The following is a 16,156-nucleotide window of genomic DNA, read 5'->3' on the forward strand; positions in this document are numbered from 1 at the left end:
TTTGTCATTTTCATTAACCATACTGTGTTTCAAATAAAGTAGAACGACAGTTTCTTGCAACGAAATGATTCAGAAGCTGACGTTTGCAAAGCGGTTACCAGAGGTCCTTGAGCAATATTCTCGCTCTTAGCCGCATTGTTGTACGCACAGCCTCACAGTGCAACTAAAAGGGGAATTCAGCAAACTTGGCAGTCATTACAAGAAGTGGTATCTCCCGGAATAAAAGTAAGAGTAGTAAGTGCTGGATACAAAAAAAAAGTTGAGCGATTTAAAAATTGTCGACCTGTAAAAATAAGTTTATTAAGGTATTAGTTCGGTAGTGATTGGCAATAGCAGAAACGGGAAAAAAGGATAAGTCTGGGAGAATAGTACTATGCGAAAGTACTTTGGCCAGAGGTATACGGTAAATAGATGATCATACAAAACAAAAAACTAAAAGACCGACAAAGCAAACAAAAGAAAGCAAAAACTAAAAGAAAACAAAAGTTAAGATGGATGGTCACGTTGAGAGGGAGTTGTAATACTAAACAAATTTTCTGTTTGAAAAAATTGGGCTCTAGATTATAGCAAAATAAGATGATTCGTCGACATGGAAATTGATCTTATTAGAATTGAGTCGGACATATTGCGCTTTTTTGAAAATGAGTCCAGTCCAAGACTATCCACTCTCTGGAATGAGTTTGAAGTCTTACGACAGGTCTGTTGAACAAAAAAAAAGCTTTTTTTAACCAGGTAAAAATAGACTAAAAATGTAATGAAGTATTAAAATTTTTAATTTAATTATGATCAACATTTTGATAACATTTTCAACGCCAATGCCTCTTTTTCTTTTAATGTTAGATCATCTTCTTCTTCTTCCGAAGATTCGTTTTCGTCTTCAGATGAGAACATTCGATCACAAGGTTTTATGCTGAAAATAATGCAAAACTATAGAAGTAATTTGTATTAAATCGAAACATAAATTCAAAGATTATTTATCTTTCAACATACACCTAAAAAGTTATGGAGGATTCTTTCTACAAATAATACAATCTTACCCGTCTCCTCCAGAGTCAGTTCGATGAGATTTGATTTCATCACTGTAGACTTTCTCAGGATCAGGTAACCACGACAAATCTGGCTCCTCATCACTATCCTCTGAGGCGGAATTTAATTCTGATTTTTCTTCAATTTCCTCCTGCTTTTTCTTTTTCTGTTCTTTCATCTTTTTCTTCAATAACTTTCTCTTAGCTTTCATTTTTTGCCTATAAAATTCTCTATCAACTTTATCTTCTTCAGCTAGGACCTGCGATAGTACAGACAAAATACAATTATTTAACAAATCAACATATAGAGCAATTTAAAAAAACTTTACAAAACCAATAGTCACCTTTTTGGCTTCATCAATATTTATGCCATCTCCTGCAGATGCGTCATAATTTCTTCCAATTTCAGTGATCTTTTCTCTATTTCGCTCTATAATAGCCTGCAAAAAAAAATCATTGCAAAACTTTCTTCCTTTAATTATTTTAGTTTGCTTCAATATTTATGATATAAGGTTCAGAAGATGTAAAACTAAATTGATACACTGATTTCAAGTAGTGTACTAACCACGCCTTATCTGTTTAGTGACCTACCCGTACTTATCCAGATCCATCCTGTCATAATAGTCCCCATGCTAAAAGTAATGCTATTATATATATATATATTTTTTAACTGAAATATTAGTCAGTTACAGCTAAGAAGGCAACGTTTTATTTCAGGCTCCGCCTCCATTTCTTCGCAGTTACAAATAGGGCTGTTGGCATCTCTTTCACCGCAATGCAGAAGTATGCTATACGCAACATTCCTAGATAGATGTAACATCCAAATTTAGCAGACTTCAGCATTTCCCTCTTGGTTCCCATGTTTTTTATTTATTTTTTAAATTATTATTACATTTACAGAATATTTTTTTTACAGATGCTCTATAACGTGCACTAAGGATTAATCTTTAATAAGAACTCTTTAAGTGAACTCTTCTTTATCCTAGTCTTGACTATAAGACTTCAAGAGCTTCTTAACTTTTGACCATAACTGAGTCCAATAAACACATTTCTGTCAATGAAGGGCGAAATAATTTATTGTCATTTGCTTTTCATCATAGATAAACTGGTTTAACCTAATTTATTTTTCAATTTATCTTTACACAGAAGTAAAAGAAGTTGTTGCAGAAGCCTGAAACATTTATATTGAGTTTCTTGAACGCCTCTGGGCGAGAAATTTAGGAAAAAAGTATGTATTGAACTCACTTGCACGAAACTGGAAAATAGCAGGAAATTTACCTTAGTTGAGCATACCTGCAGGGTCCAACATGAAATTACCAGTCAATTTTTTTCTATTGGAAGTACAATATTACGAAATTGACTTCACTTTTTTTTATATTATTATTATCATTATTTTCCCGACAATAGTGACTTCAACTTCCTTTAAACTTCGTAAACAAATTAACATACAGCTGTAATATTTTTACTACGAAATTGCATAATTGTGGGGTTACAATTACTTCTTTAGTGCCATACAAACTTTCTCCTCCTAAACTGAAATTTCTGTCTATACTTTGGTTTTTCCCAGTATATGTAATGTTAGGATTAATTAAATATTTAGTGAAATTGATGAAAAGTGTATGACCAGAAATGAAGTGAGTATTTCCGAAAGATATTCTAGTTTTTCATAACTATAATAAAACTTCATTTAACTTAGTGTACACTAAGTTTCTATCCAGAGTCATACCTTCACTGCTCATTTTGGCGATTAAGATCCAATGTCCAAAAAATCTACATTCACAGAGTAACCAACCATATTGTCTGAAGAAAATGTCTCATAATATGAAGTAATAGAAAGTAAAGTGAGAATATAAGGCTTATTGTGTAAACAAAATTTTATCAATATTACCTCTCCATTGTCAGTATATAAGGTCTTCTTATTTACATTTATTTTTTTCTTCAATATAAGTTTGGCTTTTTTCGCTCTGCTTTTAATTTTATTTTTTTTAGATTCTTCTAAAAGTGGTAACGTCTTTTCTTCTTCTACTTCTGACTCATTATCTATATCGTGATTTTTTCTTTTTAAAGATAGAATATTATCATCGCTGTCGTCGCCTTCAACTGCTATAAGTTAAAATACTTAATTTAATTAGCTTATAATAATGATATACTATTAATACTATTATTGTTGAAAGATTACTGACCAGCGAAAGTATTTTCTGTTGATGGTCCAATAGAAACAATATGAGAACTATCCTGACAGTCTCTATTAGTGTTTTCTTTCTTTTTATCCGCTTTTGCAATAAATCTAATTCTTGGCGAAATAACTAGACCCATAGACCTTAAATATTAATTAAATGAAAAGTAATGGCAGATAATTTCTTAAAGAAATATATTAAATGAATTTTACACCCAAAAATAATTGTAATACAATTACATTCTTTACTGTTTCTATTATTTCAGTATCATTTACAAATTTTCTTGAAATTGAACATAAATCAGCACTTCCACCACTCCATTTAGGTGATGGGAGGTATAAGGTATAATCTCTAGCTATGAATTATGAGTGCATCTCCCTGTCTGAAGTCTACCTTATCTCTAAACTTGTATGGATAAACTGATACCACTCACTCATTCCCAAACCTCAAAAATATCGTAACTAAATCTATCAGAAAAAGTTTTTCAACTGAAAATATCTGGTTTTGCAATAAACATCTAATCTTTAGCGAAAAGCGATGAATAATAAGATTTTGCGAGGCTAATGTTAAAAACCACTTCTTTGAACTCAAGGGATCTGGCCATGTACTTACTTCCGGTAAGAACTCAATAACAAAAATTTGGCATGCAAAGGGAAAGTATAAAAAAAGCTGCTGGCAGGACATTGTATTATTCTGAATAGTCACTTTAGAAGGTTACTAATGATTGTACTTCCCTAAGAACCCTTAATTTAACTGGATAAAAATTTAAATAAAAGTGATCTATTTTGCCATTTGTAGGTCTACAAAAATTCCCTATTTTCTAAACATTTCGGAAGCATGTGTGATACGAAGATGTGCTGTGATTGCTCACTTCTTAGCTGTACACCTTCGAAAAAACTATGACGAATTTTCAGGACCTATACCTGCTATCAAGGAGGGTTGAATGTGTTGCTAACATTCCGACTTTGAAGAAAATTCCTCTATCTAAAATACGACTTTTATTGATGGATTGCTCAATTATTTGAGATTTTCTCCACAGAGCTCTTAGGGCTTTCTGCAAACTTCCTATATACACTGTATAGATAAACATATTCTTACAAGTTGTACTTTAGGGTAAATTCCCTGTACCGTTATTTCAGAGAATGTTTAACAAACTGTGTAATTAAATATAAATATTGGCGCTTGAAGAAAATTTGTGAGGTAGTACTTTGAGAATAAGAATAGTCACATGAGTTTTCATACCAGATTATTTTCAAATCTCAAATCATATCTTCGGACAACTCAATTTCGAAGATGGACACAATCGCAATTCTCCTTTTGACGTAAAATAAAATAAAAAAGTACATAATCGTGGCACACAATTAACATATATTGTTAAACTTTACAACTAACCTTGCATATTTATCAGTATCAATTGCTTTTATGTTAAACACTGATTTGTCTTTCATAAGAAATACATACTTTGCATAAGCGACAAAAGCTCTTTGAGCTGAAGCTTTCAAATTTATATCTTTAGCTAGCAGTGCTTCAATTTTTGCTTGCGGCGATATCATATGATTAGGATTTACTCTGTAAAAAATAGAAACAATATTAAATTTTTAGAAATAAAAAAAATAAAGTTATATGGCAAATGCTATTACTGAATACAAAAAACTCACTTTATTTCATTAATAGGTATTCTATTATTTTCCAAATGTTCTATAAATTTTATTTCAGATGAATTCAATACCAATAGACATTCTCCACCTTTATGATATCTTGCAGTCCGACCGGCTCTATGAATGTATGTTTCAACATCTTCAGGACAATCAATATGTATGACCCAATGTACTTGTGGAAAATCTATAATATTACACTATATGAGTACACGACTGATATCACAAATAAAAACCATTTCTAAGATTTCTGAATTACTAGGTTTAAAGAAATGCAAACAATGTTTTATCATTTCAAAAATAAAAATTAAGACTTTGAAAGCTCCTCGTGGAAAATAGATAAACCATTCTGGGGTTCCTGCGGATATCCCAACCTAAGAATCTCTGCAATCAGATAGACCTAGGGATCCCAGGAATGCCAACGCTTTCCAAGTACTCATAAGACCTTACAAGTTGATGTGAATATGCTTTGCACACTTAATATCCCTTGTTAACTCGGAACAAACTGCACACTTGCCAAAAACATGGGGAGTAAGTTCGTCTTCACCCTCATAATAAATAAACAAAATGATTATATTTCTTGTTTACCTAAACCCCTAGAAGCAATATCTGTGGCAAATAAAACAGCATGTTCTTTTCTCCAGAACGATTTAAAAGATTCCAAACGTTTATGCTGTTGCATCCTCCCATGCAAAGCTAGTAATGTATTCCTAGGACGTAAATGGCAAAATACTTCATGGATAAATTTTACCTATTTAAATAAAAGTTTCTGATTATTATTTGCAAAGATCAAAAAAAATGATTTTATAATCTTTTTAAAAATACAAACCTGTTTGCAGGTAGACAGAAAAACCAAGATCTTTTGTTTCGTATGCGTTGTTATAAATGACCACAAAAGGGTCATCTTTTCATGTTGTTCGCATATAACATAACTTTGTGTAAGCCCATCTGGTGTTTTATACTTTTCATGTTCATGGGCTGAAATATATTTTGGATCCACTAAACTTAGCCTCGCAAGATCTTTCACTTTCCTAAGCAAATTATTAGAAAAAGAAATTATCTTTCAAAAACACAATTTAAACAATAAAATAAATAACGTTATAACATAAAAAGTATTATCTTCATGGAATTAAAGTTTAACATTTAATAAATTACATTTCTTTAAATTTTAAAAAAGCAAGTAATTCTTATTAACTTTGTTTGTGTAGCTGAAAAGAGCAGAGTGTGTCTCTGAGATGGTAAATTTTGTATTATACAATCCATTTCACGTTCGAAACCTAAATCTAAACATCTATCTGCTTCATCCAATACCAGAATCTGAAAATAAAAACCACATACTATTCGAATTCATAGATGTTCTAAATAAAAGTAAATATTTTATTTTTATTTCAAGACAGAGTGGGGTAGTCGCAGTTAAAAGGAGGCAGACACAGCGGGAGAAGTTAGTTTTTAGTCAAGTCTTTGAGTGAGTTTTGAGTCAGTCTTGGAAAGTGAGTTTGGAGAGACACTTTGGAAGTGACAGTTTTGAGAGAGTCAGTGTTGCATGCGTCAGAGTGCTTCAAAGTTAGCTAGTCAGGTGGTTGAGTCTAACGCAATTCGGTGCAGTGCGGACCAGTGGTCAGTCGTGGAACAGTTTTGTGGCGTTACGTAGTGAGTAAGTAACAGTAAACTGTTGTGACTGTTGTAAATGGTGACTGTAATGAATAGCGTTAGTTGCTAGTAAATGTTAATGTTAGTAATGTTAATGTGTTAATAAATCAGGTTATTACTTACAAATTTAGCGAGTTTTATTATTTATCAAACCCACATATTATTTAAATTAACTAGTGGCAGGCACTAGTTGTGTTGTTAAAGTTTTTAGTATAAGGACAAAAACTTTACAATATGTTTTTAAAAATTGATGACTCTCATTCTTTCCGTTTGTGTGTGTGTGAAACAGAGAGAGAGAGAGAGAGAGAGAGAGAGAATCCATGGTGCCTCAATAATTAAAAATAGCAGAAAGTTACATTTGATAATTAGCTAGTGTTCCTCAGGGGATGCCTCAATAAAGTTAAGCCTAATCACCCCGTTTCTCAGAAATGCCCTTATTAAAATTTCCAAGTAAAAGTTTTTAAGTTGGTCAAAATAAGTCAACCGGAAATATCACTTTACTGAATTATTCAGATTTTTTTAAAGGATTTTCTCGAAAAAGCCTCTATAATTTTCTGTAAAAAAAATTTGCTAATTAGATAAGTTTTTTTTTTTTGCCTAACTTTTATTAAAAACTTTTACTTGGAAATTTTAATAAGGGCATTTCTGAGAAACGGGGTGATTAGGCTTTCTTCTAATATTCTATTACATTTTATTTTACTCGCTTGCCTCTGTATAATATTAATATCAAATGTGAGGCTGAATTTAGAAATTTGATGAAAATCGGTTGACCAGAAGAACTCCATTACCTAAAAGAATTTTCTGCATTTCATGATTTTCTCGCAAAAGGGCTCATACTATTTTATTTAAACTTTGTATAGTGATTGAAAATACATGAGTGATGGAAAACTGCTCCTAGCAAATTCGATTAGGGAACTGTGAGAGCGTACGGGTAGATTCCTTCTAAAGTGACAAGAATTAAATATAACTCTTATATACGGAGTTTGAAGAAAATGTATGCGAGAATATTTGAGAATAGTAGTAAGAGAAAGTGTAAGAGTGTTCAAACCAGATTTTTTAGGTAACAAGAATTCCTCAAAGACTTGAAATTGCAGGAAGTGCAGCTTGAAACTTCGTTTAACTCAGTTACTATGGACCCGAACATAAGGTTTTGGTGAATACGGATAATGGATCAGCAAACCGATAATGTCATTTTACTGGAACAAATTTTTCTGTTTGACGTGATTATTACGAAAACCGCTTATTATCGTTCCTTCTCTGAAGTTCTATTTTTTTTTTTTTTTTTTTGTAAAATTAAGATAGCATTGTTTGATTCATTTTTGTAATTTAGCGAGACTAATAATAATTTTATTAAAACGTACCTGCAAATTGTTACAATCAAATAAGGGATTTTCGTCCATGTGCTGAAGTAATCTACCAGGGGTACATATAATGACATTTACATGATGCATTCTACTACGCTCAAATTCTACATCTTTACCACCTATTAATTTCATTCAATTAGTTTATCAAATTAAAAAATGATATTTAAAACAATAATTTTAAATAAAAACATCACCTATTATAAGTCCAGCTGAAAAATCGTGATATTTTCCCACTTTAATCAATGTTTCGTACAACTGAAGAGCTAACTCTCTTGTAGGAGTTATTATTAGGGCTCCTAGGCCATCAAATTTTGTCCATGTTTTACAATACAATTCTTCAAGAACCTGAACAAGTAAAAACAATTGCTTTAAGAGAGATTCCCAAAATAGCGTAAATACCCAATTTGGAGTTCTTTTATTAAAAAAAAAAAGGTGTAATTTGTAAATTGTCAGCATTTGAATGTGTGCGGAAACGGAAAATAGTAGAATGTTCAAAGTTTTTAATCTGTTTAACTGCCACCAGCAGACCTGGCATTAATTTTTATCAACCAGAAGGGCGAATTTACTGAAATACATTTTGATTTTTGCTACTATCTGAGAAATCTGTTTAAACTATTTTTTTTAAGCTTTGCATAGTACCCTAAGTAGATAAGTCCTATTCTTAAGTTATAGTATTATCTAGACAAATTATTTATAGTGTTTGAGGAAAAGGAAGATTGCACTCTTGCACACATTTATCACAAAAAGGGTTAACCCAAATTTGCTTTACATTATTTACGTAATAGTCCCTAGAAGCTTACGGGTATTAAAAAGGCGAGTGTTTTCCCACTCCCAGTTTTTGCAGCTCCCAGAATGTCTGTTCCTCTAAGAGCAATAATAATACTTTCTTTTTGAATATCAGTTGGGTTAATATATCCATTTTCTGCTAATCCCTTTCGTGTTCTACTAGACAAGGGAATATCCTCAAAAGTTTCAATATCGTCTGGATTCACCTGTGAATGAAATATTCATTTCCATAATTCTGTATACAGGTAATGAGAAATTTTAAATGATGATTAAAAATGAAACATTCTTTAAAACAATTCATTTTTTTACTTCTATACCTTTTCATACTGTTGTTGCAAATTCTTGATCTCGTTATCCTCTAGTTCTCTTGTCTCTTGTTTTTTCTTAGTAAATTTCTTCTTTCCTTTTGTTTTTCCCTTACCTAAGTATTTCTTCATAATTCACAATGTAACTACTTTATAACAAAATAACTTGCATTGGGCAGATAATGATGAAGAAAAATTCCTTAAACGTTACTATTACTGATTCTAATTTGTTTTACTTTTCGTAAATGTGACATGCATCTATGTATATGGGTAGGTTTCATGCAGGTTACATATACTGTTAAGAAAAGGATGAGAACTCGGTTTTGGAAAACATGAAACCTGGAGTGACCGTATTGTCAAGCCAAAAGACAGTTAACAGTCAATTTTGTGTCAATGAGAAGATTTACCAGTGTTGATGATAAATTTATATTAAGCTATTTATAAGTCCCACAATTTTTGTTGTTAGTTCTACAACTTTTATGATTATCACTGTTCCCGAGAGTAAAAAGAAAAATCAATGAAAATTATGAAATAGCCCAAAAGTGGACGTAAGAATTTACTTTTATACGTGCATTATTGTCAACTTGCTAAAATTTATGAAAAGAAAGGTTATCTCTAGTTCTCTTAATATCATTCCTTTGTTTTTTAGAAATTGATATGTCTGTAGTTTGGCAACAAGTGTTCTCACTAGATGCGAGGTACAATACGCATCGAGCGAAAAATCATCCAAACTTTAGTAAGTACAATTTAACTTCAAGGTGAACAATTATGATGAATCATTTTTTGCAAATTATTTTGATTTTAGTAATCAATTATAATTTTTTTTCTTTTAAATGCTTAATATTTAATAATGATAACTCCTAAATTATTCAACTTTTTTTTGGTGTATTTAAAAAACAAATTATTCTCTTCAGAATCCAGTTGCTTCTATGTAAGCTACATTATTTTGTTCAAAGCTTTCCCGAGGATTATCTGCTAATCTTTCTGCATACTATAGTTTGCCACTCAGTGCTAGAAAGAATTTGCTGACCTTTTTGTAATCTGCAATCGTATCTTCAATATCTAAATAGTTTTGAAGTGTGCTTCAAAATTATACGTGTATATTTTAATTGGCATATGTCAAGGACATAAGTTTGAAGATTCAACCAGCACCTTGCAAACTTCAATTCTCTAGTTCTTGTTCCATTACTTTTTTGTTAATAAATTTAAATGATTCAATTTTTAGGGACCTTATACATAAGAAGAAGAAATCAATTATTAAGGGAATTTGGTACAAACAAAGACAGTGTACAGTGGAAACAGTACCTTAAAATTCGCAGTTATTTGTTGCAAATGAAGTATGGAACATCTTTTGACCAAATAAGTCTTCGAAGGCAAAGTGCTCGGGTTCGTTTGTTTAATTGCTTTAAATAAGATATTTTGTTGATGTTTACTTTCTGGAAAATAATTAATATTCTGGATTAAAATATGGCTTTAATTACATTAAATTATAATAATTAAAATCTAATCTTTTAAGTACAACATAAACAAACTGTTTTCTCTATCCCTTTCAGGTGGTCGTTCTTTGTACTTGAATTTGTAATTTCTATTAGCAAATCATCCTTAAATTTCAATACGTTTAGCTGTTCCACATTTATATTTGACTGTATTATTCCAATCAGTTTTTAGGATGCATCATCCACATACACAAACTGGAGTGAAACACATGACTCTCTTATTTCAATTCTTAAAGTTGTCATATTCAATACCAACAGAGAAAGTAATAGTCTTGTAGAGCTAATTTTGTGTAAACAGGTCAATCCTAACTCATTTCAACGGTATTATACATTCTTGTTCATACAAGGGGAAATCAGTCTAGTATTAATTTGACTCTGTGGCCATATTTCTTTATCTCACAACTCACAAGCTATATTTGTACTTTTATTTCCTGTAAACCCAATGTAGTATTCTTTTTTTTTTAAAGACAAGTCCTGAGAGTACTATAACTCATTATAGTGAATCTGAGACGAATACGAAAGAAGGAGATCCAAAAATAACAGATGTTTCTATGAAGACGATTGGTAGGAGCAATACTATTGCAGAAAATTATGCTTTTGTAGGAGTTCACCACATTTTCGATCAGGTACCTCTTCTTCGATTTATTTTTTAACCCTAGACTTTCCATTCTTATCACAAATTATAAATTCTTAAATGGATAGTTTTTTAAAAAACCAGGGTCTACGATTCTTAAAAAAATTTTCGACAGTTGTGGCTTTCATAAATTTCTGGCATAATTTAATACAATTTTGATTAAAAATAAAAGATAATTACAAAACGTGGTTAATGGTTTTAGCATCATGCAGCTGTTACAATGTTAAAATTCGCCAACAATGACAGAGCACGGTTATGCTGTATTTCAAATGATGCTACTGTGTCCATTTGTAATGTGCTTACAAAGCCTCCACGATTGGAATGTATCTTGAAAGGGCATAGGGGAGCAGTGACAGGTATATACAAAAAACAAAAACAAAAATAGCAAGTTCAAAATTAAAACATTATTTCCAAATTCCTTTTTTGATTATTTATTCCTTATTTATACAGGATGTGATTGGTCTGCTTCCAACGATTTATTAGTAACAAGTTCTGTGGATGGACAAATATGTGTATGGAACACATCAACACACAACTGTATAAGATCTGTGAAAGACGTTGTTCAAGCAGAGCTGTTATCTTGTCTTTTTCATCCTGTGAACAATAATTTTGTTGTGGTATCCTTTTTATTATTTTATACTTCTCGTAAATACACTGTTTCATTTCATATTGGTCAATCTGAAAGTACCATATTTGAGATTACCTTGTAAGACACCTTTTTGAGATAAGACAAGTTTTTATGTTGTTCTATTTTGCTATAAGTAGTGCCGTTGGAAGGCCAAAATTGGGAAGTCTTTCAGCTCCCTTCTAACTCGTTGTTAGAGAGGCATTAGATGGAAATAAGTTGACAATTATGTGTATGAAACACATCAACATAGTCAATGTAATCACAATGTAACTGTTAAAATCGAGTGAAAGCTAAGGTGTGCGAACTTTCTCCCACTCACTAAATAAAAATGCCGAGTAAGAAATGAGGTTTACTTTAGTTTCATTTGGATGAGGTTATCCTCAAAGAGTAAATTATGGGAAAGCATGGCACCAATGAGATGTTAAGAGAGTTCCAGACTGGGGAAAATTGACTTGCCTGGAGCTGGAACTGGAGATTGTTTAAATGGTTTAAATAGACAGAGCCATAGTGCTTATTGCTGTGATTATAAAATTCAAGCTAAAATAATCGAATAATTGGGGTCCTTTTTATAATCATATATAACCTCGTTGCCAACGCCTGCAACTTGAAATATTTGCAGTTTGAGGCGCCACAAATTTAATGCTGGGAAGCGGCATGGAAATTATAAAAAGTTGGGAATATTTTCGAATTTCAAGGCATTAAGCAACTTAAGGGAAGGAAAAAAAGGGAAAGGGAGGTACCTGTTGGTATACGAGATCCACGCATATATTGTAATACTGGCTAGAAAGTGCAGTCCGTTACTACCCGGACTTCTGTTCATGTTTATATTCTTGGTTGAAATTTAAAGTTTTTAAAATTTATAAATTAGAATTGTAATAATTACAGTAGCGTTTCGTGTCAGATTTTGGGATTAATTGTCTTCAATTTTACGAACAAAAAACATAAACTAAAATTCAACACAACTTGGTAATCGTTTACCTCCGTAATAAGTGCAACACCCTTTACCTCCGTGAAACATCAGTCCAGAATTATGAAGAATATCTGCCTGCTCTGAAAAAAAAACAATAAATCATAAGAACAGGGAAAAATATTTTCCCCATGCTGATAACAATATCCCTATACTTTTTGTCAAATTTTAGTAAAAGTATGGTTGGTTGGTGTTTAAAAAAATCTGTTTTTATTTTAGAATATCCTCAGGTTGCGAAACCTTATATCGGTCAACCGGAAGAACTCATTAAGTCAGTTTTTAAAAATATTTTCCAGAATACAATTCCTCAACTTTCTTGAATCTTCGTGTATACACTTTCTTGAATCTTCGTGTACTACACTTTTTTTAATCTTCGTGTACTTCACTTTCTTGAATCTTCGTGTACTACACTTTCTTGAATCTTCGTGTACTACACTTTCTTGAATCTTGAATTTTTGTATGTTTAACCGTCTTGCTTAGATTAGAATCATATTTAGAACTAAATTTCCAAAGTTGAAGAAAATCGATTTTATTTTATTCCGAAAAATTCGATTAAGAATATTTCTGGGCAAAGGGTCTGGGTGGTAGATTCCCTGCGGACTGACATTTGTGTAATTCACGACCTTAAAACTCTTATATCCTGCTAAAAAGGGTTGGATGTTTGACTTCGAGGTTAAAGAAAATTCTTCAACAAGTACCTCTTTGAATGAATGAATCGTCTATTTTCTCGAAAATTGTCCCGAGGTTTACTATAAACTTCTTTTTTTAGTTGTTCTTGGAATAAGCTTCTCTTTAAAGTTATGCTTGCCTTTCAATGTTATTTTACCAAGTGTTTAGTGATTTTAAGAGTGAAGTCTGTCTCAAATGATAGAGTTTGAGAAAATGTGTGAGTTATAATCTCAAGGATAGTAGTAAGAGAAAGTTGTGTGACGGTTCACTCTGGGCATTTATGCGTGGAATAGAAATTACTTAGTAGAAACTATTATGAAAAGTGCCTGTGAGTATCTTTAACGAAGTTAAGGCAGGAAATGCTAAAGGGCAAGTTGAAGTACTGAATATTTCTACTGGAATAAAACAACGGAGTAATATTGGAGGCAGAATACTCTCTTTAGCGTTTGATTCTAATGGAAAGATATTATGGGCTGGAAATGACCAGGTAAAATATGTCTGCTGAATTATAACTATTATTTGACGAACTAAAATGCCTTATCAGTACTCTTGCACTTTCCCCACTCCCATTGGAATCATTTCATTTGTTTCTTCTTTAAGGGTCATATATCATCATTTAGTTTTGATATTAAATGTGGCAAGTTAAGCAAATGTCGCAAGATTTTCTTAGGAACAAGTGCAGCTATCACTAGTATCAATTGGAGAGCGTGGATAAGTCGTGAAGCTAGAGATCCTTCTCTGCTCTTAAATCTTTCTTCAAATTCTGTCCGTCTTTACAGGTACTTTTATTGATGGTATTTCAAAAAGTAGTAGAAGATTAAAATTAACTCCTTTAAATTGCTTCTTTTTTTTTCAGAGTAACTGACAAAGGATTAGAATTAAGAAGAAACTTTTGGATAAAACATACATCTTCTTCAAGTTTTATTAGATCTTCATTTTGTCCAATTATGTCATTCAGGAAAGGTGCCTGCATAGGTACATTTGATAATAGAAATTTATTTTTATTTTTAAAATTAATATTTTACAAATTTTAAGATTTATACATTGTTCAAATTTATTTCAGTTACAGGCAGTGAAGATTCAAGTGTATACTTTTTGGACGTACACTGCGAAAATCAGAATAAAGCCTTAATAAATAAATTACAGGGTCATTCAAGCCCGGTTCTTGGAGTTAGTTTCAATTACGATGAAAGTTTATTAAGCACCAGTGACCAGCAAGGTTTAGTTATAATTTGGACTCGAGCTACTAAAGCTATGTAAATAAATTTTAAATCAAGACTTTGAAAATATGGTTGTGGTCTTGAAATAAAATTCAATAATTAATTTGAAATATTTTTAAATTTTTATTTATGTTAGTTCTCCACCTGAGATTTTATTTTATTAATCGAATAGATCTATTTTTTATAACTCCTATTTAACAAAAACTTATAGTTAAAAAATTAAATATAAGGATTTGATAAAACAAAAGGTGCACAAATCTGCAAGGCGCAACTTTCATTCATACTTCAGCTCATAATTTCAGACATTTAGAAATGTTCGTAAAGCCTATGTGTTGTATTCAAATCTTATAACTATTGATATCTTTTAAATTATTTTACTGCGTTCATTATTTAAGTTTCATTAATTTTTTTTTTAATTTATTAGATGACACAGATCCTTGTGGTTGCCTGTTTATTCATAACATTTTTTTGTTATAGTAATGATAAAATATATTTAAAACCTTATAAATTAAATAAGCAGTTTATTTTAATTCGATTCCAAATTAATATTCTGATTTATCTTTATTATGCTTCTTATTAAGAATAATCATCACACGCACATTAATATAGAAAAAGGCACAAGTTTGACACCGTCGAAATTCGAATCACGGAGTTAAAACTTTGCGTATTGAATTCATTTTACAGAAGTGTAGGAGAACACAAATTACACATAGTCATTAACAAATAAATTATTCAACAATAATTATTCATTTCTAAATTATAATTTGATGTAATCGTTTTAACTGAGGTACTTGTAAAGTACTTTAATAATAATTGCCTATCCTAAAAATATGAATATCTATTATATATTACATAATACATTATATATGTAACTCGTGAGGAGAGGATCTAGATTAAGAATGTAATTAAAGAAAACTATAGTAATTAAAATTAAAACTATTTGAGCTAACTTTCACTCAATTTAGGCAGTCATTTCAATTCTCTGATTCACATGTACACCAGAACACTTGCTTCGAATCCACATAGCAGACTATGTGCCTCGCAACCGCCAGTCTCCTAGGACGGTTGCTGTGTAAGCATTTCAAAGTAGCTCCCCATCACTGGATGGTCGGTCGTTCACTCCATTCATGTTCATTCCTTTGTATGATATATTTTATATGTGCATGTAGTCCTTAATCATTGTAACGATTTGCTCAATCCCTTATCTCTCATCTCTTTTGCTTGTTGCAATTGATTACAGTTGCAAAATAAATGAATAAGGAAAGAAAAAAAAAAAAAATTTAAAAATGTGTTCAATAAAGAGGAACTTCCCGATTGACGATATTCTTCAAGAATGAAATGTTCGTTATTCATTTACTTATAATAAATATTGAACGGGAGGTAACTACATGCTTTATAGTAAATAGAGCTTTACTCAATTGGCCCCCAAAATAGTGCCCTACACTTCCCAGTTTTCCCAAAAAATGTTTATGAAACTCAATTGATTCTTCTGAAAATTATTCAGATTAGGTATTCATACTCTTGTAGGATATACAGAAAACAATTTATGCAAGATTCACCATACTAGGTTTACAAGGATT

General features: G+C 31.3%; 2 protein-coding genes across 2 annotated transcripts; one reads left to right on the forward strand and one right to left on the reverse strand.

Annotated features, from left to right (window-relative positions):
- Positions 1–752: 752 nt before the first annotated feature.
- Positions 753–9,114, reverse strand: LOC141455359 (probable ATP-dependent RNA helicase DDX10). Its single transcript, XM_074130363.1, has 14 exons — positions 8,975–9,114; positions 8,672–8,863; positions 8,066–8,216; positions 7,869–7,990; positions 6,053–6,174; positions 5,687–5,888; positions 5,446–5,608; positions 4,861–5,044; positions 4,595–4,771; positions 3,209–3,345; positions 2,914–3,128; positions 1,370–1,465; positions 1,038–1,285; positions 753–910 (listed from the first exon to the last, which is right to left on the reverse strand). Exons 1-14 carry the CDS (start codon positions 9,092–9,094, stop codon positions 787–789), a joined length of 2,253 nt encoding a protein of 750 aa, XP_073986464.1. The 5' UTR covers positions 9,095–9,114; the 3' UTR covers positions 753–786.
- A 256-nt stretch (positions 9,115–9,370) lies between these two features.
- On the forward strand, positions 9,371–15,001 carry LOC141455437 (WD repeat-containing protein 13-like). Its single transcript, XM_074130516.1, has 10 exons — positions 9,371–9,510; positions 9,612–9,698; positions 10,188–10,348; positions 10,926–11,084; positions 11,295–11,448; positions 11,543–11,709; positions 13,709–13,843; positions 13,957–14,135; positions 14,213–14,331; positions 14,420–15,001. The coding sequence occupies exons 2-10, from the start codon at positions 9,620–9,622 to the stop codon at positions 14,614–14,616; spliced, it is 1,350 nt and encodes a 449-aa protein (XP_073986617.1). The 5' UTR covers positions 9,371–9,510; positions 9,612–9,619; the 3' UTR covers positions 14,617–15,001.
- The last annotated feature ends 1,155 nt before the right edge of the window (positions 15,002–16,156 follow it).

Source organism: Rhodnius prolixus, unplaced genomic scaffold, assembly GCF_049639745.1.
Source record: "Rhodnius prolixus isolate KJV_2025 unplaced genomic scaffold, Rpr scaffold_1, whole genome shotgun sequence".
In the NCBI taxonomy this organism is placed as follows: domain Eukaryota; kingdom Metazoa; phylum Arthropoda; class Insecta; order Hemiptera; family Reduviidae; genus Rhodnius; species Rhodnius prolixus.